The 27,538-nt window shown below is 46.7% G+C and overlaps 1 protein-coding gene across 7 annotated transcripts in view; it reads right to left on the bottom strand.

The window, feature by feature from the left end:
• The window catches only part of SENP6 (SUMO specific peptidase 6), a 134,382-nt gene that overhangs the window by 93,483 nt on the left and 13,361 nt on the right, over window positions 1-27,538 (bottom strand). For 6 of the 7 annotated variants that reach the window (XM_090035214.1, XM_090035160.1, XM_090035194.1 and 3 more), the window contains exons 2-4: window positions 14,041-14,134; window positions 4,623-4,686; window positions 2,835-2,977 (exon numbers count right to left, since the gene is read on the bottom strand). In XM_090035214.1, coding sequence (XP_089891340.1) covers window positions 2,835-2,860 — 26 coding nt within the window. In that variant the 5' untranslated portion in view covers window positions 2,861-2,977; window positions 4,623-4,686; window positions 14,041-14,134. Of the gene's footprint in view, window positions 1-2,834; window positions 2,978-4,622; window positions 4,687-14,040; window positions 14,135-24,752; window positions 24,905-27,538 lie in introns of those variants that run through there. The other variant, XM_090035169.1, reaches the window with a different exon arrangement.

The following is a 27,538-nucleotide window of genomic DNA, read 5'->3' as shown; positions in this document are numbered from 1 at the left end:
ATCGGTTTTCCACCAGCCAAAACAAATCATCCTGCCTGACAGGGTGCAGGGTTACCAGAGTAACCAGAATAAGGGCAATCACATACACCTATAATTGGTGACGATCTTGTGAGGGAACAGCCTGAAAGGCTAGACATCTGTTAAGTCAGTTGGCCTGGGTGGAATTCACCCGAGAGTGCTAAAAGAGTTGGCTGACATCACAGCACAACCAATACCAAGGCTATTTGAGAACTCATGGTGCTTGGCAAAGGTTCCTGAAGATTGATGCACCACCTGGACAATGGAGAAGAGACTAATGTCACATATTTGGATTTCAAAAAAAGCCTTTGACTTGTTCTCCCCTAATTTTACCATGAGGCCATCATGAAACTGCAGACTCAATAACTTTTGGTCCGATGGCTGGGGAACTGGCTCTGTGGTCAGAGCCAGAGAGTGATAAGTCAATGGAACTGAGTCAACATGGCACATGGTGGCATCCCCCAGGACTTGGTACTCAGACCAGTATGCTTTAATATATTCAGAAAGGATCTAGATTTGGGTGTCAGAAGCAGATTGGCCCAGTTTGCAGATGACACCAAATTATGGAAGTGTAGTCACACTAGAGGATAGTATGGCAATTCAGGTTGACTCAGACGGGCTCACAAGGTGGGCGAATCAAATCCTGATGACATTCAACACTGAGAAATGTAAGGTGCTCCACCCCGGTAGAAAAAAACCACATCATACTTATAGGCTTAGCAGCCTCTAAGTATAGGCTCACTAGCACCATGGCCAAAAGAGGCTTTGGTGTCATGATCGGCCACAAGACGAACTTAAGTCATCAATGCAATGCCACAGCCAGAAAAGCAAATAAAACCCTGGCATGCACCTATCAATACATCTCAAGCAACAGCCAAGAAGTCATCCTCCCGGTTTACTCAGCCTTGGTAAGGCCACAGCTGGGATATTTCATCCAATTCTGGATGCCACACTTTAGAAAGGATGTGGAGAAGCTTAAAAGTCCAGAGGAGAGCCGCGCACATGATTATAGGTAAAAAAAACAGGCCTTATGAGAAGAGGCTGAGAGACATCGGACTCTTCAGCCAGGAGAAGCGAAGGCTTAGGGGTAACTTGGTGGCAGCCTAAGTATAAAGGGGGTGTGCATCAGGAACTGAGAGATCATCTGTTCACCAGGGCACCCCAAAGAAAAACAAAGTCCAACTGTCAAAAACTGCTAGAAGACTGTTTTAGACTGGACATAAGGAAAAACTTGTTTACCATCCGAGTCCCCATAGTTTCATAGTTGGTAGGGTTGGAAGGGACCTGAGCAGATCATCAAGTTTGACCCTCTGCCATGGGCAGGAAAGAACGCTGGGGTCAAACGACCCCAGCAAGGTGTCTATCTAGACTCCTTTTGAAGACCCCCAGGGTAGGAGCAAGCACCACTTCCCTTGGAAGTTGGTTCCAGATCCTAGCCGCCCTGACTGTGAAATCGTGCCTCCTGATATCTAGCCTGAATCTACTCTCAGTCAACTTATGGCCATTATGACTTGTTACTCCCAGTGGTCTCCCTTGGCCAGTTTATAGATGGCCACCAGATCCCCTCTCAGTCTTCTCTTGTGGAGGCTGAACAGGCTCAGGTCCTGTAGTCTCTCCTTATAGGGCCTACCCTGCTGCTCCCGATCATGTGAATGGCCCTCCTCTGGAACCTCTCCATGTTGCCCACATCCCACCTGAAGTGAGGCACCCAGAACTGGACACATTACTGCAACTGTGGCCTGACCAATGTCATATAGGAAGGGGAGGATCACCTCCTTGGACCTGCTTGTGATGCATCTGTGGATGCATGACAAGGTACGGTTAGCCTTCCTGACTGCGTCCCCACATTGGCAGCCCATGTTCATCTTGAGGTCTATAGTGACTACAAGATCCTTTTCTGCCTCTGTGCTGACGAGAAGGGAGTTCCCCAGGCTGTAGGTATCCTGATGGTTCTTTCTCCCTAGGTGCTCCCTGTACTTGTCTGTATTGAATCCCATCTAATTCTCATCCGCCCACCCCTGTAACCTGTCCAGATCCAATTGCAGCCTGTCCCTCCCTTCTAGCGTACCCACTTCCCCTACATCTTGGTGTCATCTGCAAATTTGTAGAAGGTGCTTTTCACACTCTCATCCAAGTCGCTGATGAAGATGTTGAACAGTGTGGGCCTGAGGACTGAACCCTGGGGGACCCCACTGCCCACATCCCTCCAAGTAGAAAATGACCCATCCACCACCACTCTCTGGGTGCAGCCAACCAGCCAATCAGTGACCCATCTGACTGTGTAGGCATCAACACCACAATCTCCTAATTTTTTTAATGAGAATGGGGTGAGAGACAGTGTCTAAGGCCTTCTTAAAGTCCAGAAAGACATCTACTGCGACACCTGCATCCAAGGATTTTGTGACCTAGTCAAAGAAGGCCACCAGGTTGACAGGACCTGCCTCCAGAGTCTGGAATAAATTCCCCCAGAAGTGGTACAAGCACCTACTCTGGATACCCTTAAAAAATGCTTGGATGCTTATCTTCCTGGGGTGATCTGACCTCCTGCCCCTTGGGAAGGGGCTGGACCCAATGATCTTCCAAGGTCCCTTCCAGCCCTGATGTCTATGAAATCTATTCTAAATTTAAATCTATGCTGATAATTGACAAAGTCTTTCCATCTCAGGGGGTAGGAATTAGCAAAGAAGAAATAATGACTTTTTACCATGTTTCCTTAAATTCTAGTAAAATGCACTTTAAACTATATTCATAAATTATATATTTTGTTTAAACAGAAACTGTTAGCCAAACAATTTAGTAACCTGACAACACTGTACCTCAATTTCTTGCTATGTCCAACCATGTTGAGTCCAATTGCATTCCCTTTCAAGTCTTTCAAACCTCCAGTTTTACCTCGTCTTGTATACGTCTTTAAGGAGTCGCCACTGGTGCCAATAGTTCCTAGCCGACAATGTAGTGACTGTAAGGAGACAATAAGCAGATATTAAGAGGTGACAAGAAAACAAAACCAATAACTTACCAAGTATTTATTATGGTCCATGTTTACTATGTATTTGCACTGATTTTTAGAAAAATAAAAAAGACATCTAAAACTAACACAATCAACATTTTTGTAAACTCACTGTTCAAATTAAAAGATCAAGTAAACTTTTTAGAACACTCTCTAAAGACTGCTCAGTTTATTTTTTCTGAAGGGTACAATTGAAGGAACTAGAGCAGGGATGGGCAATTATTTCAGGTGAAGGGTTGCTTACTGAGTTTTGGCAAGCCATCAAGGGCTACATGACAGGCAGCCAGGGGCAGATGTATATTAATTTTCTAAATTTGTTAGGGTCCCTGCAGGCCAGATAGAATGGCTTAGTGGGCCGCATCCTGACTTTGGGGGAGACATGTCCTTTTTTACTGAAAATGTGTAAGCCTAGAAAAATATAAGCTTCAAAATATGTATTTAATATATATTAAAATTTTAATCTAAATGGAACTTTCTGGTCCCAGTTAATGTTACTGTTAAAATTTCTTTTTTAAAAGCAATATATGAATTTTATGTTAAATAATGTAATTCTACATCTATCAAAGAAACAGATTTGCTACAGCTACCAGTTGGTGTTACTAGAGTTCTTCAACACCTACAAATTCATCATGTATGGACATATGATAAATTCTACATTTGGTCCAATTCACTGAGTTGCTCTTTTTTTGTAATCTATTAAGAAGAAAGCAGCCTCTCCTTTGGTACATATTTCTGCTACTGAGAACATTCAATTTTTCAAGAGCTATGAAGTACCTTCACAACAAGTTACCTTAGCAACTGCTGTCAAAAAGACAATTACCACACTTCAGTGCCCACCCTACCCACAAAACCCAAATGAATATAAAAATTAGGAAATGTGTCACCAGGAATCAGGACTGTCCAACTTCAAAGAAGCCAGGGGCCATATCAAGGTAAGCCACATTACTCCTCCACCAGCCACATACTCCCCAACACTCCTCCCCCTCCAAAAGTACACCACACACCTCTGCAAGCACCACTCTGCTATACCATGCACCCATGTCCCCCACTGCTGCACCCTGTGCTCCAAGGCCCATCCTCAGTCCCCCGAGCTGCTGTGCAGCCCCATTCCCTGGGATGAGGAAAGGAAGTAGCAGCCAAAGAAAGCAGTAGAGAAGAGCCCACAGTCTTGCTACTGTTGCAGGGGCAGTGGATACTAGAAAGGAGTCTGGAGAGCTGCAATTTAACCTCTTACAGGCTCCATGCAACCTACAGGCTGCCAGTTGGACAGTTCCTCTAGGTATCATAGAGAAAGAAGAGGGGAAAAAAAATCTATTCAGGAGACAATCTTTATAAGCCTGTAACTGGTACATATCTAGAATTAAAACTGACCATTCAGGTTAATAATTTCAGACTACAGGACAGTAAGCATGTTTATAGAACAGAGAATGAGAATAATAGTAAAGATATGTAACAAAGTAATTCTTCAGCATTTTCTACACAAAATATATACACTGATCTTCATTTTTGTTTAATAGATGGGATCATAACATTATTTAAAAACACTCGATCTTAAAATAATATATATTAAATTAGATACACATATATTACTTACCTTCTTTTCTTCATTGGGAGTGAAGGGCCCATCAATTTCATCTATGCTGAGCAGATTTGCCTCACTACATAATTAGGGATGAAAGAGAAAAGTGGATATAATGTAATAGAGCTCAATGCCAACAAAACATTTTAAGCCATACACAGGGCCACAATACACAAGTTAACATTTTTGGATTAGAGACAGGCATTTATGTAGATACCTTACAAATGATCCCAAACAGCAGGGCACTTTATAGTGGGTGGCATGATAGTGGAAAAATATTAAAATTAGTTTGACAATTTATGTGAGACTTGTACAAAGAAAACCTAAATGCAAACAAAAGGGGAAACATGAGGGGAAAAAAGTATTTTAAAATGCCATACAATTACATAAATGTGAATATTCAAAAGGCAACTATAGTTCACAGAGTTACGTAAATGGTAGGAGTGCATCAATATATCAATTGGCTACTGGATCAGCACCAATAAAAGGAAAAATTATGTTATCAACTTTTTTTTGGTCATTGTAGCTGACAGTTATGGCCACATGCCCAGAACACCTTGTCAAGTGCAGTCTAGTCCCCATTCCCCACCCCTGCCCTGAGCCCACAGCAGACTACAAGTCCCAGCGAGTAGAGGGAGGAGATGCCAGGATGTGATCACAAGGTGCTATACTCAGCAACAAAGGGATAGTTACCGGCTCCTGCCATGACAATGCCGTGTGTGCAGCAGAGGCCTGAGTGAGGTATAGGAGGGGTGGCTCCCCACCACTGTGCACACCCCCCGCAGGGGAGGCATGGGGGTGGGGGGGGCATGTGCTCCCTCCCAGAGTTGTCCGTAGGGCAGACATGGGCTGCTTGCTGTGGGCTCGGGACTCTGCTGCCTTTCCCTCCAGAACCCCACCCTATCATGCCCCCTACCCACCTGGCAGGAGGAGTGCGTCTCATCACCTCCACTACTGCCAGGGCTCCCAAGGCAGAAGAGCAGAGAGCCCCAAACCCACAGTGATCAGCCCATATCCAGTCCACACACAGACACCACCATGCCTGCCCCAGGAGGTGTGCACAGTGGCAGGGAGCTGTCCCCCCCCCCCACCTGCTAGATGATCCACCCATCAGGGTGGCCGGACGAGGATAGGATGGGATTCAACAATGATAAGTGCAAGGTGCTGCACCTGGGGAGGAAGAACCAGCACCATACCTACAGGCTAGGGAACAACCTTCTCGTCAGTACAGAGGTAGAAAAGGATCTTGGAGTCATGATTGATGCCAAGATGAATATGGGCAGGTAGTGTGGGGATGCAGTGAGGAAGGCCAACCGCACACTGCATCCACAGATGCATCTCAAGCAGGTCCAGGGAGGTGATACTCCTCCTCTGTGTAGCACTGGTCAAGCTGCAGCTGGAGTACTGCATCCAGTTCTGGGTACCGCACTTCAGAAGGGATGTGGACAACATGGAGAGGGTACAGAGGAGGGCTACTCGCATGATCAGGGGGCAGCAGGGCAGGCCCTATGAGGAGAGGCTGCGGGACCTGAACCTGTTCAGCCTCCACAAGAGAAGGCTGAGGGGGGGATCTAGTGGCCTGTTACAAACTAGTCAGAGGGGACCAGCAGGCATTGCAGGAGTCCCTGTTCCCCCGAGCACTACCAGGAGTGACTAGAAATAACGGTCACAAGCTGGCAGAGGGTAAATTCAGATTAGACATCAGGAGGCGCTACTTCACAGTCAGGGTGGCTAGGATATGGAACCAACTTCCAAGAGATGTGGTGCTGGCTCCTACCCTGCGGGTCTTTAAGACAAGGCTTGACAATCACCTTGCTGGGGTCATTTGACCCCAGTACTTTTTCCTGCCATGGCAGGGGGTCAGACTTGATGAACTGCTCAGGTCCCTTCCGACCCTACTAACTATGAAACTGTCCCATTCCCTGCCCCGGGTCCCATGCACCACCCTGGCTAAGCAGCCCCCCAGCCCCACTCCCTTCCTCACCCTGGGCGCCTCAGTCTGCCCCTCCCAGGCCCCTTCCCCTCCACAAACTTACCCACAGGAAGCTGCTCTCCATGCTGCCTGGCTGTACTCTTGGCCACATGCTTGCGTGCAGCCACTTACATGCACACAGCACCCCCTGCATCTTGCTCCTATCAACCCCAAGCAAGACCCCTTGCAGGCTAGAATGCTGCCCACCTGCAAGGAAAACCTGCTGCTTCTCAAGGGAACTTGGGCATCTGGGAAGCCCTGGCCCTGTGGGGGAGAGGGAACTCAAGTGTCCAGGGCACTGGCCAGAAGGCATACTTATCGATCAGCATTATCAGCTACAATGGCCAAAAAAAAATCCGATAATGTAAAATTTCCCCTTTTATCAGTGCCAGTCTGACAGGCAACCAATAAATCGGTGCACCTCTAATGTTTAACACTCCTGGCCTAAAGGAATGAAAATAAATCAGCACCCAAAGTGACAGGATACTAGTCTCATCTTCTGTCTAGGGGAATCATGTGTCCTGGATTGGCTGGGACAGTCCCAGATTTCACAGACTGTCTTGGTATCCCAGCCATTGAAGAAAATTGAATCAAAAGTCCCATACTGATGGGAAGCCACCTGCCCAGTTCCAACTGACTCTACTGAGCAAGGCCAACAGAATTGGGACCAAGGAGCAGCCCACTGTCTGGGCTCCCTGGAGAAACAGATTAGTGCAAACCCATGGCACATGCATGACTGACTCTACTGGGCAAGCCACTCCCAGCTCACAGCCGAGCGGAGTTGGGACCAGGGAACAGCTGCCACTGCCACCCAGAGCCCAGGTGACATAGTGTAGCTGGGGGTGGGAGCAAAGAGGGCACTAGCCACAAGTGCCAAAATCCCCATCAGGAGCCTTTATCAGAGCAGTGGCAACACTGTAAAGCAGTGCATCTGTTAGGGGCACTGGGGTGAATGGAAGAGTACTTCCTTTCCCCTGGGAATTTCTTTCACAGTAGGCACAGCCCCATGCCTCGTAGCATATCTGGGGGTGGGTGAAGCAAATGGAACCCCAGTGACAGGTCCCACAGAGCCTGTGCCACAGGACTACTACCATCAGACACTCTCTCCACCTCTGCTGCCTGTGATCTCTGCACAGGAAAAGCAGCTACTGTTGCAGTGGTAGTAGCAGCTGCTGTTCCTGTTCAGAGAACTTAGGCAGGTAAGAATTCCCTTTTTAGCACCCCTCTCCCCACATTCCTCTTGTCAGCATATTCCACCTGTCCTGGACACTGAATAAGCTCACTGTGCCTCCATATTTATGGAAAATATGCAAGTGTGAAAACAACGATGAAATACATGTATCATTGTTCAGTGATAGAATGTATATTTCTGTTTGCCTATTTTCAGGTCTCCAGTTTCTTTCTGTATACAATAAATACCTTTCAGACAGAGACAGACTGTCCAGAGAAAAATGGACACCTGTGAGGATTTAATGCCTCCAGTCATTTTTAAATGAATAGGAAGGTATTCCTTCTTTCCAAAAATATTAACATTCTGCTAATTAAACCACAGGACATACCAAATTTTGTATTCCTATACTGTCATTTAAAAAAAAAAAATGTGGGGGGAGGGAGGAGAGAATGACAATAAATTCAATTTATATCCATTACCAAACAATCAAGATAATTTTTTCAAGAATCAATTCAAGATGCTAGGTTTCTACTAAAAAGGTCTTAATACTATATTAAATCCTTGACAATAAGCAAGAAAAATACATATCTGAATGTTCTCATAATTTATCCTCATTCTCTCAAACAATGGCATTATATTTCCAAACAAAAATCCAAGTAAAGTAAAATCCAGTAAACTTGCTGTATTGTTCCACAACCAAAGTACTTAATTATGACCATCAACAATACCCTCCAAAAAGGCACAAGCAACACCATTCTAATGTCAATAGATCAGGGTTGTCCAACTGACTGGCTCGGGGCCACAGGACCTGCCCCCCATACAAGCCAAGCATGTGCCACAGGCTGCACTGTGCATTTCTTCCACTCCCCGTTACACCTCTAACGTGCTACATGAGCCTCGCAAACCACAAGCTTCTTCTACCCTCTCCTTTCCATTGATGCATCATACAGCCTCCCCCATATTATGTGGACGTGCTACAACAAGCCACCCACTGCATCAGTATGGATGCTATGCTAGGGTCTCGGGCCCTGGAACACTTCAACCATGGGCTCCACGCAGCCCTGAAGGCAAGGCTGCTATGTGCTACCCCCATGGGCAGAGGGAGGCAGCAAAAGCTCAAGAAAGAGCACAGGGACTCCCACATCAGAGGAAAAGGGGGGGGGGGGGGGGGGGGGGGGGGGGGGAGGGAGGAGAGCAATGCCTGGACCAGAAGCCTAGAGGCCACCCATTATCCACCCCCTTAGGAAAGGAGTAGGCAATGTTTTTTGGCCAGAGTGCTGAAAAAACCACAAAGTGTCTACCTTGGAAAGCGCCGGAGTCCCGACACGACAGAAAAACAAACTTGGGGGGGGGGGAGAATGCACTGCATATTAGTATACTTAATAATCATAAACGTTGCCTTTATGTATTCCTTTTTTTGTTGAGCATGTTGCAATGAGAGGGGGAAGAAAAAAAAAGAGACAAATAAGAGAAAAAGGAGAGAGAAAGAAAGAAAGAAAGAGAAGGAAAAAGGAGAGCAGAGAGAACCAGAGACACGCACACACACACAGAACAACCTGCACAAAGACTGAGAACGAAAACACACCCAGAACAGATACATGCGCACACACATCCAGAACCAGACGTGTGGGCACACAGAACCAGAGGCAGACAAACGCACAGAACCTGGGCCACTGGACAAAGTCCGACCCAACAATGCCTTGGTCCCGTCAGAGCCCCTCTGTTTCCCTCAGCAGCCAGCCCCCAGGCTGCAGCACAGCTGGCCAAGGCCCCGGCTTGGAGCCTGCCCATCAGCCCAACCACCAACCCACCCTGAACAGCTAAGCCTGCAAAAGGTGTGGTACTTCTGGTGAGGGACAGCGCCAGCCTCATCCTGGGTGGGGGGGCGGGGCTGGGCCAGGGCTGGACTCAGAGCAGGTGGGAGTCAGGCAGGCTCAGCTGCAAGCCCTGCTGCAAGCAGCCTGGGCTCTGTGGCTGGCAGCAGCTACAGAGCCTGGGCCAGCTGCAGCCAGCTGCTCTGGGCTCCAGCATCAGCTTCGTACTGGCAGGTGCATGTGTGCCTTGGAGCAGACGGTGGGAATAGGGCCTGAGGCAGCACTGAGGTGCACGTGCGGTCGCTGTCAGCATAGAGCTGATGCTGGGGCTGTGGAGCCTAGCGCCGCTGTTTGCAGCCTTCCTGCTGCTTGCTGCAGCTGCCCAGAGCCCAGGCTGGCTGCAAACAGCTGCACTGGGCTCCGGAGCCCCGCCATCAGCTCTGTGCCAGCAGTCGGGGAGAGGCCGGAGTTGTACTGCCTCAGGCTCCTACCCTACCATCCACTCCGAGGCATGCATGCACCCGCCAGTATGGAGCTAATGCCGGAGCCTGAACCAGATGTTTGCAACCTCCTGGCTGCAACTGGCCCAGGCTCTGGGCAGCTGCTGCCAACCATGGAGCCTGGTCTTCTTGCAGCAGGGCTTGCAGCTGCCCAGCCACCTGCTGGGAGCAGCCCAGGCTTTGTGGCTGGCAGCAGCTGCCTAGAGCCTAAGGTGGCAGTGGTGTGCTGAGCAAAGTGGCCTTGCATGCCATGCTCAGCACACATGCCGGAGGTTGCTGACCCCACCTTAGGAGATGCATGCAGCATATGAGCAGCCAGTTGGGACAGTCCTGCACTAGATCACGCTTCAAATAAAATGAAGTTTACACTCTGTAAAAGCCTTTCTACCAAGAACCAGGAAACGACTCCTTTATTTTCTACGTGAAGATACAAAGTTCAACATACTTAAAAAAAAACAACAAAAAAAACAATGTGGTAAGAAGCAGCAAAAAGACAGAGGTGTGTGTGAAGCTGTGATAATCAAAATTAAAACGCCAGAAGAAAACTCTGGAAATTAAGTGGGATCACATCAAAATAACTGCTTTGAATAAAAATTTCCACCAAATTAAAAGACAAATACAAAACACCATCAGGCATTTGAAACAACTATCCTATCAGAAAAAAACGCAAAAGAAAAACTAAGTAGCAGCAATTTCTCTCCAGTTAAGAATACAGAACAGCAGTAGCATTCTAGCTTCCTCAAAGGAGTAGCTTTTCAAAGCTCTTATAAAACTCTTTAGAGAAATAGGTAACATGTAGGAAAAAGTTGTATATTATCTAAATAATTGTTTTCAGTGTTTAGAAAAGATATGATTATACAAATCTCTCAGAAAGGACCAAGTATGAACTATAAGAAGGATGAGAATTGGTCCCAGTTAGTTTACAACTAAATTATGTAACTCGTATAAGTGTCAAATGATTTATGAAACAGAAGATTGATACAATTTTCACAGATACGCTGAATGAGAAATTAAAAGGGCAATATATACTAATCACCTATTTTGGAGGCTACAACAAGTGTTTTTCCTAAGCCTAACAGTATACAGATCAATTTCTTATCAGACACGTACATTCAGAAAAAGGCAAATCTCCTATCATCTTTCCTTAGTCTTCCATACCCTCAGGTACCAGGCCGCTCAGGCTGTCACCACTGTCCAACTTGCAGGCTTGGATGCTCATAAAGTAGATCAGAGTTGGTGGAGTTTCTCTCTTAACAGCATTCCTAGGTTTACTCCAGAGGCCATATAGATATATCCTGTGTGTCTTTCTCCACTACTTAAATCCATTTGTTATGCTTGATGGACTATTGCTTTTATTAAAAAAGCATCGTTCATTGTAGCAAAGCACTAAGGTATGCCTGGTCATTTAAGGTTGAAGCAGCCTAGCCCACAGAGCTCCCCAGCTGCGGGTTCCCAGGGTAATACCTGAAGGAGTCACATGGATGCACGGCTCCAGGATATATAGGCTCAGGGCTGGAGACAGCAGGACACCTTCTCTCTGGCAACTGCCAAAGGAGGAGCTCTTGCATGTGAAGGCTGCTCAAGTATGGGTGCTTTATGCTTTGTCACTCAAGTGCTGTGAGACTTTAGGAACCTCTCAGGTACTTAAGACTATGGGAGCATGCTGTACTAAAGGTGTAAGTTTGACCCTAAACGAGGCATAGTACTGTTGATGATACTTAAGTTATAACCTAGAGGCTTTGTTTGTGTTTCTGTTTACACTGGAGGACCAGGATGAGGCTGTAAGGGGAGGTTTGGAGGCCTCATTAGTGCCTGGAGATACGATCCCAGAATTTGGGCAGTGTTAGTGATAGGCACATAGAGAAAGAGAAAAAAATTGCCCTAGTGGTGCAGATACAAGGGGTGCAGAGAGCCTGAGCACCAGAAGGGTGCAGATATAAGGTTGCAGAGAGCCCTAGAGCTAGAGGAGCACAGCGAGCCCTAGCCCAGAGGGGTGCAGATATAAGGGTGCAGAAAACCCTAGAGCCAGAGTGGTGCAGATACAAGAGCACAGAGTGCCCTAGTATCAGAGGAGTGCAGGCACAAGAGTGCAGAGACAGTTTAGTGCCAGCAAGGTGTAGATACAGGGGTGTAAAACCTAGCATCAGAGTGGCGCAGAAGTGATAGATGGTAGTAACACCTGCAAGGCTTGGGACACAAAGGGTGGAGTTGTATGTGAACCCTAGACATTGGGATATTAAAATGAGTAGCCTCTTGCTTAGAAATAACTTAGTCATTACATCAAAGGCATAGCAAGCAAGATAGGCGAATGGCCCATTGTGGAGATCAGCCTTGAGATATACACACCTGTTACATTCATACAGAGATGAGATACCTGATGATAATGATAGAGGGATAGCTAAAATTTAACCAGTTTTTCCACTTCAAAACAGAACTCAATCTCCATTTACTTGATAGAAAAGTGAGGCACCCTCTTAAAAATTATGGCACTTAATCCAAATTATTGAAAATGTACACGTAAATATATTAGTCCAGCAGTGCTCAGCCCCTGGCCTGCAGCACAGTGCCATCTTGCACACGCAGCTCCCCAGAAGTGTGTAAGTTTGGTAATTGAGGAGCAGTGAGATCACTCTCCCTTTGCCAAATTTCCAAATCCATGAGGAAACCCGGACCTGCACTCTGGATCATATCCCTGATCCCCAGTCCCAGTGCACAGGGCCAGGTGGGGTGGTACCAGGCTCCAGGACTCAATCCCAGGGCATAGCGGCAGGAGGAAGCGGGGCCAGGTCTTAGATCCCAATCCTGGCTTGTGGGGCTTAATTTAGCTGATGGACTGGTCCCACTCAATGCATCTGGCCCACCAGGTAAAAAAGGTTGAGCACTACTGTATTATCTATTTAAAAAAAAAAAGCAGCAGAAACAATTAAGAAATTTAGAATCCTAATGTCAGACTCCCTAGTAGGTTATTTTAAAAAACACAAGTGTTTCTACACAGAAAAAACTTGTTGAAATTGTATGTGTATAGATAGTTTTTGGTTAAGTAATCACCTTCCACTAAGGTTCCTCACTAAGCTGGCAAAAAAAATCCCATGAAATTTATCCTCCTCTTTAAAATATCTGTCTTTTCATGATTGCCACTACCATTCCCGAAGAGTTAGATTCAGGCTGAGAAGACACCCCAATAAGACAAGGATGAAGTAAATGTTTTAACTACAAACCCAAGAAATTAAGAATTAAATGAAATCCAAACATGTAAAAAAGATAGGAAGCAAATAGCTGGGAAATAAAGAAAACTGCAATTCTACATAATTAGAAAAAGATGTGAGGAAATCCTGTTTCTTTAAAAGTAATTTTTTATCCTGTCTGGAATTACAAAAATTAAATATGTTGTCACTCTAGAGTTATTGCATAATAACATTATTCTGTGGCAGAATTAGAGTTGTTTGGCTGCTTTAACTTGATTTGCTTACCTTAATGTTCACATTTAATTTACATTTTTAACTCTTAATTTCCCCAATATACGTTGCTTGTTTTGAGAATAAATACAGCATCTCTGAAATGATGACTATGTATTTCCCATCATTTCCAATTTAATATAAGCTTTTGTCCACTAAGAACAGCTAAGAACAAACAGTTCAGTTATTACAAATGAGATTTTACTTGTTCAGCATTAAATTACTGAAGTCTTCTTAAAAAACAAAACCAAAAAACCCACTAAAAAAACAGATAGTTATAATACTGTAGCCTAGTAATAATGATAATTTACAAAAAAATAGTGGTGCTAGAGTGATGTGACAGGTATGATGGTCTAGAAAAAATGCAAGAGGCCAGGGTTTTGTCAGTGATATCTTCTATTGGATCAACTATATAATTGAGAAAGATGAATTACCCATTGTCAAGTCTCCCTTTTTACAAAAAGCATATTTTTATAATTAAACATTTTTACTTTCAATATTTTAGATAAAATTATCCTTACTCTTTCTCTGCATCTCCTTCGCTTTCTTCTCCATGATCAAAGCTCCAATTATTTTTGAAACCTCCATCTCTCCTGGACTGTGATCTATCCAGGGCTGAAATGAGAACAAGTTAAATCTAAGTCTTGATTTCAAGCCAGGTCTCTAACCAATACAAATCCAAAAGCTAAAGTAACATGGCTGATTTTCCAAGACATTTTTTTCAGCAATAAAGCATTTAAATATCCTTTAGCACCCTGGTGTCATAACCCATCTGTGCACCAGACAGGGCTCAGGAGGCTGAAGCTACCCCCTGCATGCTGGGATTAGACCCTGAGGGCCCAGCACCACCCCTTCCAACCCATCAGGACTAGGTCCCAGGGAGAAGGCAGACACCACCCGCTTCTGTGCCAAGACTGGGTGTCAAGGGGTCAGCACCCCCCCCAACCCTTGCACCAAGATTGGGCACTTGGAACCCGAACTGCCCCTGCCCAGCTCTGTGCACTAGGATCAAGTGCCAGATTCACAGGACCCAAACCTACATGCGTCTCGAGTTTTCGCAGCAAGGGAAGGGACAATTAATGCTGTCACCACTCCCCCATCGCCAAGTTTCCAGGCTCATGGGGAACCCCACACACTGGATCACGTGGAGCTGTAGGCCAGACCTGGCCCACAGGCCAGAAATTGAGCACAATGGATTTAGCAGAATAAGTTTACAGATGACATGGCTAGTTTTTAAATCGTATATATGATTTAAAAACACGTACAACACCTGTGAACACCTTTAACAAACTAACACAATGCTTTTTCTCTCTCATCTCATATCCCACCGTTACCTTCAGTAGCGATGTACTTATTTAACAACACATTATTAAAAAGAAAAAAACACTAAGTGAAGCACAAAAAGAGATGGGAACATGCAGCAACTGCTGACTTTTTTGACATTTGTACTTTCAAAGTTTCCCTTCATACGTACTAAGTTTCACTGGGTCTTTATTTACCATCATATTTTTTCCCCATAGAAAATGTGCACCTTTCCCAACTCTCCCATCACCCTCCTCCCCCACCCACCAAAGAGTCAGATCCACAAAATTGGAGGGCATGTATTAAGTCAGGAAGCTGACTTTCCGCCCAAGATAGAAGTGCCTTCCTTTAATTCCTGTCCAGTGCAACAGGTCTGGTATTAGGATTCAGGGAACTGAAGAAGTTGATTGGTACAGTGGCACCACTGTTCTTCACTCCAGAGGTATTTACAATGGTCTCTTTTTTAAGGGTTCACTAACCAAGCTACCCATTCCTAAGACAATTTTGCTGTGGGCTAGGGCTCCAGGTCTATTCTCCTATTGTACAGCTCATGAGTTCTTTTCAAAATCATAGGTGTGGACATACTGAAGGCAAACCTCAAGAAAACAGATACCAACATCTAGAGCTAGAAGGAGCTGGCTGCCAGCTGACTCCAATGATGCCACAACCTCAACTAAGCAGCAGCCCATTTTGAGGTAAAGCAACTTGCCCTTGAATTAAAGAAGAGATAGTAAAGGAAGGAAAAGCAGAGGAATCTCATCTTACAGTCTCCCCTGTAGAAAGACATAACTTTTGTGGACAGATACATGGCTCAAAATTAGACTTTTAAATCACCTCAAGACCCATTAATGAGCCATAATATATGTGAACGTTGAATCAAGGAACTGCCAACAACATATGATTTTGGATAAGAAGCATGAATGAGTACAGACACTACAGCATTAGCAATATATATATGTCAGGAGAGATTTAGGCTGCATACAGACATTCAAATAATCTAGGAGAATTCTACCAGGTTTGTTCTCCTGGTAGAGAAACTTACAGTGTGTACAGACATTCAAATGCTGAGGCCCTGAAGAGTGGTATGCTTGCAGTGCTGACACTGTGCAGCCAGAGGAGGGCCCTGTGCACACATCTCTGCAGACTCCCTTTGTCTGGGAACAGATGGCAGCAGTGCATTGGCTGCCCCAAAATGCCTATGGTCAGCTTTTCTTTCCTTGCAATACAACATGGGGATTTTCTGAGCAGCAGAGTCCAGAAAGTGACACTCTGTCTCTTATGAGCAAGGGAAGGCAGGGGGTGGTCAAGTGAAAGCTGGAGGACTATGTTCTCATCTGAGAGGAAATTCACAGCATATACAGACATTTGCTCTCTCAGGGGAAATTCTCCTGAAAGTGACTTAACCCAGGAAGTTGCCTAGGTTATTTTTTCCTAGAGTGCTTATTTTTACTCTGGGAGCAGAAGTTCAGATTTCTTCATGTTCATGGTTTCTCCTGGGAGAGCAGCTTTTCTCCCAAAAGAAACTGAATGTCTGTTTGAGACTTTCAAAAGCCTCCTGGATTTCTGATTTTACATTCAGAAACACAAACACACAGTTAAGGCAAGTAAAATGCATGGCTGGAATGTTGATGGCTAAATTTGGTAGGGGTGCACCAACACAGATTTTGGGGGCCAATACCGATAGCCAATATTTAAGGAGGCATATCGACTGATACCTATCCAATACAGCTGCCTCCAGCTGGTAAAACCAGTGTGGTGGAAGGGGAGGGAAGGGGTATGGGGGGGTGGGCCAGATCAAACAGCCCCTGCGGTGAGGAGGGGGCAGGGGCAGATGCTGCCCAGGTGGGATGGGGGCATGGGACAGAGGTGCACCTCATGGGGATGGGGGAGGCACCTACCACTGCTCGCACCCCAGGAGGACACGGGGGCAGGCTAGAGCTGACACTGCATGACTATTCTCAGCGGAGGCTGGGCTTGGAGTGGGTGCCAGCAGTGCTGGAAGTGGCTGCAGCCACCCCAAATTTCACTGCCACTCTGCTCCCAGTCCTATGACACCAGATGCAAACCCGGCTCTAATCCCACCTCCACCCATGCGCTGGGAAGAGCTGAGGCTGCACTGGGCAGCTGGAGGCAGCAGCGGCACTGGAAGTAAAGCTGTAGTGAAATCTCAGGTGGCTGCAGCCCCTCTCTAAGCACCCACTCTGCGCCCAACCCAACCAAGAAGAGCTGCACGCAGTGCCAAAAGAGCCTCAGAGCAGGCATCAGCAGCACTGGAAGGGGGCTGCATCCACCCTAAATTTCACTGCAGCTCCGCACCCAATGCTGCCGCTGCTACTAATCACCCAGCACAGCCTCAGCTCTTCCCAGCGCATGGGTGGAGATGGGACATGGAGCCAAGCTGCACCTGGAGGAACGGAACTGGAAGCTGAGTAGTAGTGAAATTTGGGGTGGCTGCACCCCCTCCCAGCGCCAGCAGCGCCTACTCCAAGCCCAGCCCCTGCCAAGAAGAGCTGCACAGCACCAGGTCTAGCCCACACGCTAACTCTGCATAGATCCGGGGGAGGGGGACAGCTCCCCCACCCCCCTGAAATGCAAGCAGCAGCAAGAGCTGCCCCCCCCCCCGGGCAGTGCCTGTTTCTGTAGGGTCAGAAGGGACCTAAGCAAGTCATCAAGTCCTATCCCCTGCCATGGGCAGGAAAGAATGCTGGGGTCAAACGACCCCAGCTAGATTATTGTCTAGCCTCCTTCTGAAGACCCCCAGGGTAAGGGCAAGCATCACTTCCCTAGAAAGTTAGTTCCAGCTCCTAGTCACCCTGACTGTGAAGTAGTGCCTCCTGACGTCTAGCCTCAACCTACTCTCAGTCAACTTATGGCTGTTATTCCTTATAACTCCCAGTAGTGCTTGAGGGAACAGAGACTCTCCCATCGCCTGCTGGTCACCCTTGGCAAATTTGTAGGTGGCCACCGGCTACCCGTCTCAGCCTTCTTTTGTATAGGCTGAACAGGTTCAGGTGCTGTAGTCTCTCCTCATAGGGCCTACCCTGCTGCCCCCTGATCAGGTGAGTGGCCCTCCTCTGGACCCTCCCTATGCTATCCACATCCCTCCTGAAGTGCGGTTCCCAGAACTGGACTCAGTGCTCCAACTGCAGCCTGACAAGTGTCGCATAAAGGGGGAGGATCACCTCTTTGGACCGGCTCATGATCATAGAATCATAGAAGTAGGGTCGTAAGGGACCTTGTAGATCTTCAAGTCCAACCCCCTGCCTGGGCAGAAGAAAAAACTGGACTCAAAAGAGTCCAGCCAGGTAGGCATCAAGCCTCTTCTTAAAGATCCCCAGGGTAGGAGCCAGCACCACTTCCCTTGGAAGTTTGTTCCAGCTCCCAGCCACCCTAACTGTGAAGTAGTTCTTGCGGATGTTTAATCTAAATCTACTCTCTAATAACTTGTGTCCATTATTCCTTGTCATGCCAGGGGGCGCTAGGGGAAACAGTGTCTTCCCTAAACCCTCTGGTCCCCCCTAGTGAGTTTATAGACAGTCACCAGGTCCCCCCTCAGCCTTCTCTTGTGAAGGCTGAACAGGTTTAGGTCCCGCAGTCTTTCAATGTAGGGTCTGCCCTGTAGTCCCCAGATCATGCGGGTGGCCCTCCTCTGGACCCTTTCAATGTTGTCCACATCCCTCCTGAAATGGGGCGCACAGAACTGGACGCAGTACTCCAGCTGTGGCCTGACCAGCGTTGCATAGAGGGGGAGGATCACCTCCCTGGCTCTACTTGAGATGCACCTGTGGATGCACCACAAGGTGCGGTTAGCCCTGCCAACCGTGACTTCGCATTGTCGGCCCACGTTCATCTTGGAGTCAGTAATGACTCCAAGATCCCTTTCTGCCTCCGTGCTCTCAAGAAGGGAGTTTCTCATTCTATAGGTGTGCTGCTGGTTTCTACTGCCTAAGTGCAGCACCCTGCACTTGCGAGTACTGAAACGCATCTTGTTTATGTCAGCCCACTCTTGGAACCTATCCAGGTCTTGCTGCAGTCTTTCCCTCCCTACTAGCGTGCTCACCTCACCCCAAATTTTGGTATCATCAGCGAATTTAAACAGGTTGCATTTCACCCTGTCGTCCAAATCGCTGATGAAGAAATTGAACAGCGCAGGCCCAAGGACCGAGCCCTGGGGGACTTCGCTACCCACTTCCCCCCAGGTTGAATATGACCTGTCCACCACCACCCTCTGAGTACGACCCTTGAGCCAATATGCAATCCATCTGACTGTGTAGGCATCAATGCCACGGTCACCTAGTTTTTTAATGAGGATGGGGTGGGAGACGGTGTCAAAGGCCTTGCTGAAGTCTAGAAAGACTACGTCCACAGCAACACCTGCATCCATTGCCTTTGTGACCTGATCATAAAAGGCGATCAGGTTGGTCTGACAAGACCTGCACCTAATGAAACCATGCTGGTTGCCCTTGAGCATCATCCCTGAAGCAGGCCCATCACAGATGTGCTCCTTGAGAATCTTCTCAAAGAGTTTCCCAAGGATAGAAATAAGACTGATGGGCCTTTAGTTGCCCAGGTCCTCTCTCTTCCCTTTTCTGAAGATGGGGACCACATTAGCTATCTTCCAGTCATCTGGCACCTGGCCCGAGCACCACCAGCGCTCGTAGAGCTGTGCCAAGGGCCCTGCAATAACCCCAGCTAGCTCCCTCAACACCCTGGGGTGGAGAGCGTCTGGACCCGCTGACTTGAACATGTCCAGCCCCTCCAGAAGCTCTCTAACCCGGTCCTCCCCAACCTGAGGTCTGGAGGCGTTCCCCTCGAGTCCATCTGGCATCCCAGCTGGGAAGTCCCGGTCCCTGCACAAGAAAATGGACATGAAGAATTGGTTAAAGTGTTCCGCTTTCTCCTCTGGTGCAACCACCAGATTGCCCAGAGTACCTTGCAGGGGCCCCACGTTACCTGGTGCCTTCTTCATCCTCCCTATGTATTTGAAAAAGGACCTTTTATTATCCTTGATCTTGGACTCTAGTCCTAGCTCTATGTCTGCCTTAGCTTTCCTGACAGCCTCCCTACAGGCCCGAGCAGAGGAGGTATACTCCTCTTTGGAGATAGCACCCCCCTTCCACCGGGTGTACACCGCCTTTTTGGCAAGCAGGCATTCCTGGATGCCCTTGGTGAGCCAGGGGGACTTCCAGACACTCTTGCCCCCCTTGCTTCTTGTTGGGATGGACTCCCCCTGGGCCCCGAGTATCGTTTCCTTAAGGAACGACCACTCGCCCTGGACACTGAGTTCCCCTGCCCTCAAGGACCCCAGCGCCTCCCCCACTAGTCTCCTCAACTTGTTGAAGTTAGCCCTCCTAAAGTCTAGGGCTACCGCCTTGCTGCAGGCGCTTGACACCCTGTGCTGGATGGTGAATTCCAGCAAGCTATGATTGCTATCACCCAGGTGATCAAGAACCTGGAAGCCCCTTACCAGGTCATCACCTGTGGCCAGGACCAGGTCCAACAGGGCATTTCCTCTAGTGGGACTGTGCACCTCCTGGATTAAGTGGAGGTCCTGTATCTCAGCTAGGAACCTCCTGGAATGGTCCGTCCTGGCTGACTTTCTCCCAGCAGATGTCTGGGTAATTAAAATCACCCATGACAACTACATCCCTTGCCCTAAGTACCTCTGCAAGTTGGCCTGAAAATTCCTGGTCCAGCTCCTCACCTTGGCTGGGGAGTCTGTAGTAGGCCCCCACCGTCAAATCACTCTCCCCACGGTCTCCTTGAATCTTAAACCAGAGCACTTCAGCCTGCCCTTCCTCTGACCCCATTGTGCTGGCAGAGGATGTGTAGTGCTCCTTGACATAGAGTGCCACACCCCCACTTTTCCTTCCTTCTCTATCCCGCCTGTAAAGCCTATATCCCCTAATGGTAACTGCCCAGTCATGGAACGAATCCCACCACGTTTCTTTTAGCCCTATGATATCTGGGTTTGATATTCCGAGAGTGAGTTCCTCCTGTTTATTCCCCATACTGCGAGCATTGGTATATAGGCATTTAAGGCCTTGCAAGACTGTGTGCCATCCCCTGTTGATGCATCTGTGGATGCATGACAAGGTGTGGTTAGCCTTCCTGACCACAGCCCTACATTGGCAGCCTATTTTCTTCTTGGAACAGTGACACCAAGATCCTTTTCTGCCTCTGTACTGACAAGAAGGGAGTTCCCCAGCCTGTAGGTATGCTGCTGGTTTTTCCTACCCAGGTGCAATACCTTGCAGTTGTCTGTATTGAAACCCATCCTATTCTCATCCACCCACCTCTGTAACCTGTTCAGACCTATTTGTAGCCTGTTGCTCTCTTCTAGCATGCTCACTTCTCCCCACATCTTAGTGTCATCTCCAAACTTGGACAAGGTGCTATTCACCCCCTTGTCCAAGTCGTTGATGAAGATATTGAACAGTGGGGCCCTGAGGACCGAGCCCTGGGGAACCCCATTGCCCACATCCCTCCAAGTCAAAAATGACCTGTCCACCACCACTCTGAGTGCAGCCCTCCAGCCAATTAGCGATCTGACTGTAGGTATCAACACCACAGTTGCCTAATTTTTTAATGAGAATTGGGTGAGACACAGTGTCGAAGGCCTTCCTAAAGTCCAGAAAGACTACGATTTCATAAATATCAGGGCTGGAAGGGACCTCGGGAGATCATTGAGTCCAGCCCCCTGCCCAAAGGGCAGGAAGTCAGCTGGCGTCATAGGATCCCAGCAAGATAAGCATCCAATTTACTCTTGATTTATTTCAGTACCAATCCGATATCGGACCGATGTATTGGTGCACTTCTAGAATTCAGTTTTTCAGAAACAGGTAGGTTTGAGCACCTCAAAATATATTGTATATAAGAGTAGGTCGCCTGGCCTTTACCTACCTTTTTACATATGTGGTAACACAAGTGATCGGGCAAAATTCACTTATTAACTAGAAATTTTATGGGACTGTGCAACTTGGAATTTACCCAGCCACAAACTGGTGGGACTCAACGCATGACTGGGCGGTGAATGTCACGGGCTATAGGCTATACAGGAGGGACAGGATAGGAAGGAAAGGTGGGGGCGTGGCACTCTACATTAAGGAGGAATATCCATCCTCATCAATCAATAAAGAATCAGAGGAAGGGCACTCTGAAGTGCTTTGGGTTAGATTACAAGGCAGTCAAGGGGAAAGAGACTTAACAGTGGGGGTCTACTACAGACCTCCCAACCAAGGGGAAGAGTTCGGCCAGGAATTCTTAGGTCAGCTCATGGAGATAGTGAAGTCTAAGGATGTGGTAGTCATCGGGGACCTGAACTTCCCGGACATCTGCTGGCAGGAGCAGTCAGCCAGGTCCGACCGCTCACATAGGTTCTTAGCCAGAATGCAGGACCTCCATCTAACCCAGGAGGTGCACAGCCCCACCAGGGGAGATGCCTTGTTGGACCTGGTGCTGGCCATGGGTAATGACCTGGTGAGGGGGCTGCAGGTGCTCGACCACCTGGGCGACAGTGATCATTGCCTGCTGGAATTCACCATCCAGCGCAAGGTGGCAAAGGCCTACAGCAAGGCAGGAGCTCTAGATTTCAGGAGGGCAAACTTCAATGAGCTAAGGAGAATAGTCAGGGAAGCACTGAGGTCCCGGAGGGGAGGGGAGCCGGGTGTCCAAGAAGAGTGGTCGCGCCTCAAGGAGACGATCCTCCAAGCCCAAAGGGAGGTAATCCCAACAAGGATCAAAGGGAGCAGGAGGGCACACAAGCCCCATGGCTCACCAAAAGCATCCGGGAATGTCTCCTAGCTAAAAGGGAAGTGTACACCCAATGGAAAGGAGGGGCCATCACCAGGAATGACTATTCTGCAGTTGCTCGGGGATGTAGGGGGGCAGTCAGGAAGACCAAGGCAGAGATGGAACTGGGACTAGCTTTCCGGATTAAGGACAACAAGAAGTCCTTCTTTAAATACACAGGGGGTAAAAAGAAGGTTCCGGGTAATGTAGGGCCCCTGCAGGACACGTTAGGAAATTTGGTTGTCATACCAGATGACAAAGCCAAGATATTTAACGATTTCTTTGCCTCCATCTTCCTAAGCAGGGACTGGAACAGCCACCCCCCCGCTGCGCCCCCCTCAGGCCCCAGGAGAGGCACACCTAGGCCAAGGGTTAGTGAGGAACTAGTTAGGCAGCTTCTGGAGGGACTGGATGTATTCAAGTCAGCCGGTCCAGACGATCTCCACCCTAGAGTACTAAAGGAATTGGCTGAGGTCATTGCGGGACCCCTGGCATGGCTTTATGAGCACTCATGGTGCTCTGGTGTGGTGCCAGAGGACTGGAAGAGGGCCAACGTGGTTCCCATCTTCAAAAAGGGAAAGGAGGAGGACCCAGGAAACTATAGGCTAGCTAGTCTTACTTCAATCCTAAGCAAGCTGTTTGAAAAAATTATGCTGGCACACATCTATGAGGGGCCAGCAGGGGATTTCATGCTTAGGGGCAACCAACACAGGTTCATCAGTGGCAGGTCCTGTCAGACCAACCTGGTGGCCTTCTATGATCAGATCACCAAATCATTAGATGCAGGGGTAGCAGTGGACATAGTCTTCCTGGACTTTCAGAAGGCCTTCAACACTGTCTCTCACCCCGTTCTCATTAAGAAACTAGGGGACTGTGGTGTCGACACGCACACAGTCAATTGGGTTGCCAACTGGCTGGAGGGCCACACCCAGAGAGTGGTGGCGGATGGGTCATTTTCAACCTGGAGGGATGTGGGCAGTGGGTTCCACAGGGCTCCGTCCTCGGGCCCGCACTGTTCAACATCTTCATCAGCGACTTGGACAAGGGGGTAAAACGTACCCTGTTCAAATTTGCTGATGACACTAAGATGTGGGGGGATATGGGCATGCTAGAAGACAGCAATAGGCTACGATCAGACCTAGACAGGTTACAAGGGTGGACAGATGAGAACAGGATGGGATTCAACACCGACAAGTGCAAAGTGATGCACCTGGGGAAGAACAACTGGCACCATACCTACAGGCTGGGGAACTCCCCTCTTGTCAGTACAGAGACAGAAAAGGATCTTGGAGTCATCACTGACTCCAAGATGAACATAGGCCGGCAGCGTGGGGAGGCAGTCAGGAAGGCCAATCGTACCTTGTCATGCATCCACAGATGCATCTCGAGCAGGTCCAAGGAGGTGATCCTCCCCCTCTATGCAGCACTGGTCAGGCCGCAGCTGGAGTACTGCGTCCAGTTCTGGGCGCCGCACTTCAAGAGGGATGTGGACAACATGGAGAGGGTCCAGAGGAGGGCCACTCGTATGATCAGGGGACAGCAGGGCAAACCCTATGAGGAGAGGCTCTGGGACCTGAACCTGTTCAGCCTTCACAAGAGAAGGCTGAAAGGGGACCTGGTGGCCATTTACAGACTTACCAAGGGGGGACCTACATCTATGAATTAGCTAGACAATGGGCTGAAATGACACCGATACACAAATAATAGCCCATTTTGCAGTTTATTGAAGATACAAAAAACATTCAGAAAATAACTAGCCTGGACTATTTAATAATGTTCATAAATTCAAGGACTGATATTCTGAGGTGATGCTTTGTTATCTGTATACAATTTTTTTGAGGACAAATGTCAGACACCGAAGACTTAAAAAGTGAAGATTAATACCAGAATGATCATCTATTAACTCTACAATAAAGGTTTAACACCAAAAAAAATCCATGGGGCAGAACGACAAGATTAACAGATAATGCCTCTTCCTATGCCATAAGGGAAAAAAAATTGGCAGCTACATTTAACTGTTAGATCAATACTGAGAGTGAGACAATAGATCGGGAAATTCTATATAGGCCACCATAACAGAAAAAGATTGTATAACCCAAGAAATGGTAATGAATGACACAATCAGCTTTCAGGCACATACCTGAAATAGTAGGCATCAGTACAGAGTCCATGAATGCCATTTTCAAAAAACATCTGGACGTGAGAAAGGTTTCAGCAGGAGGGGTGGCTCAGAATAAAAAAAAAGCTTGACATTTCCAGAAAAACTTTTGGTATCAAGAAACCTCTTGACCAAGCAGTAGAAATAATCTCCACCTTCCAAGAAACTGAAGACAACATCAATTAATATCATGGTGATAGTGAGACAGCGAAGTGGTGACTAAATGATTCTCTCTCAACAGACTAGTGGAGACCATCAATAGACCACTGACACAGCAGTTTACTAGTATAGACTTGCTAGAAGTCATCAAGAACAAGTGTCAGGAATGTTTACTCAAGGAGCATTTCTTCTTCCAGACAAGGCATCAATTTGCAAATTCCAGACTGCAGTGACCACAACAACAAAATGTGTGTCTGAAATGTTCCCTCATCCAACTCATTCATCAGATTTGGCTCCCTTAGACTTCTACCTGCTCCTCAAGTTGAAGGTAGACTTTGTGGGAAGAGTTGCAATACTGATGATAATACCACAAAGCAATTGCAGGAATTTATGGACTTTCAGGACAAGGACTTTTGCATGACACACATTGTGCTTCAGATGCATTAGATGAAACTGACTGACATCAAGGGAGTCCATACTAAAAACAAAAACAAAAAAAAAGGATAACTGAACACAAATTATACTTTTTTTCTATTTTTGTAAAGCCAGAAAAATTCTGAATATCCCTTCATATGAGCTGTGTTAGTCTTAAAAGTTCTGCCAATCTCTAGCAGAAATAAACTGGAAAAAGATCTGTTAGCCAGATTTGAACTCAGAATACTAGTCAAAATTCAGAAGAAAAATGCTTCAGAAAAGAACCTTCTCATCTATTAAACATTTCTGTTCTATCAGTAGCCCATGTTATATTCCAGAAGTGATATGTGACCTCTTGATTGAACTCCACAGTGACACCAAAACAGCCCCAACAGAGGAAAAGTCCTCCTCCTACTGCAACTTGTCAGTTGACCTTTTCTTCCCCGTCACAGTTCTGGGCACAGTGATCAATGTATTTGTAATCTCCACTCACAAACAACTGCAACTTTTACCTAGGAACAAGACACACATCTTGGAAAAGCTCCATATAGAAATGCAGCAACTTAGGAACACAACACACTGAATGTATTGTTTCATTCTAAGTCACATCTCTATTTGTGTGCAGATGAACCTATTCAAGGTAACTGTCCCAAATTCAAAAGTCCCAGAATAGGCTAACTACCTAACAAATCCTCTCACTCCTTCATGACCATGACTCTTCTTGATGGGACCACTAACTAAGAACAACCAACCAAGTGTTCTGATCCAAATGCATTTTTTCCTTTACTGTAGTTCCCACTCAGTCAGCTTCACTTAATTATATGCACATAAAGGTAAAAATGAGTCTCCAGGACCATTTAAGTTTGCTACCTTCATAAATTAATGGGAAGGCTGTCAGATACTAGCTATGAAGGCAATAAATATATATTTTTAAAAGTAGTCTGGTGCAATAGTGCTTTTCCCCAACTTCTTCAGTTTCCTGCTAGACAAGTCCTCCCCTCTTGATATGCAAAAGGTTAACATTCTGTCCAGGACATTTATTCAAAGGAAGACTAACTCATATTAAACTGAAAGGGCTGTTTAAAGTAGGGAATCATTTGTTGGTAAAGGCTTCAAGTTTGATTTATTTGAGGAAAAGAAAGCAGCTGTCAGGTCAGTTTCCTATACATTGAAAGCAGAGAATAATCTTAAATATATACAATTTTAAATACATGTATTTAATGGTAGTATGCATGTTACATGAACCCCTTTAAATAATCTTTAAGATATTGCTGCATGATAATAATCTGCACTCTAAAGAAAGTCTCTTGTGTTAGAACTTTGGCTCCCAATTTAAGACCTGAAAAATGAAGGGGAGAGCTAGAGGAAACAAACTTTGGGTCAATGTCCCTTTCCAGGAGATAGTGTGGAAGAGATCAGGACATTGTTAATAGCCAAAAATTAGTTTTACATTCTGACTAGAACTTTAAGCAAATAGACCACAAAAAATGAACATGTGCTTTAACACTTTTAGATTTGAAAGGTACTTTAGTTGTACACATGGTGTCAGTATACATTTTCTCAGACAATGCAAGTCACCCTTACACAACTGTCCCACTTCAGATTTAGCACTATTTGTACATTAAGAAAAAATGAATGGCATCAGTCACATTCTGTTGCTGTTCTCTCCCATCTTTTCTCAAAGAGGTCAAACAGGAGTATTATGGTTTTGGGGAATGGTGGATTGTTAACATGCACACTGTGTTTTTGCTAAAGACGAGGCTGAAAAAGCACATCAAGCACTAGCAAATCCGGCTCTTGCAAAGATAAAATTTACTCTTACAATAAAAAGTTCCAATGTTATTGAGGCAGGGCAGAGCAACACATCAGAGACTATCTGGTTAAAAAAGGAGAGAGGTAGGCAAGTTGATCTGAGGTCAGGCAGAACATGGGGCAGGGTGGTGCCTACAGATTAACTGGTTCAGAGACACACAGCATCTGGCAAAGTAACCTGTTGGCTATGGAAACAAGCCTTTCTGAACAAGTTTGTCTCTAAGGTTCCTGCCCTATCTTCTCTCTGCCTATGTGCAGAGAGGCACATAGGCAAGGGATATTATGAATGGACTTATAGAGCAATTTAGGGAAAGAAAAGTAAATACAAAGAATAGGGGAAGGGGGCACTGCCAAGAGAGAAAATGTGAGCTGAATATGTCAAT

The sequence above is a fragment of the Crocodylus siamensis genome, chromosome 1, assembly GCF_052110815.1.
Source record: "Crocodylus siamensis isolate JL-2025a chromosome 1, ASM5211081v1, whole genome shotgun sequence".
NCBI lineage: Eukaryota > Metazoa > Chordata > Crocodylia > Crocodylidae > Crocodylus > Crocodylus siamensis.
Note: the sequence above shows the minus strand (reverse complement) of the source record. Positions and strands in the feature narration are given on the sequence as shown.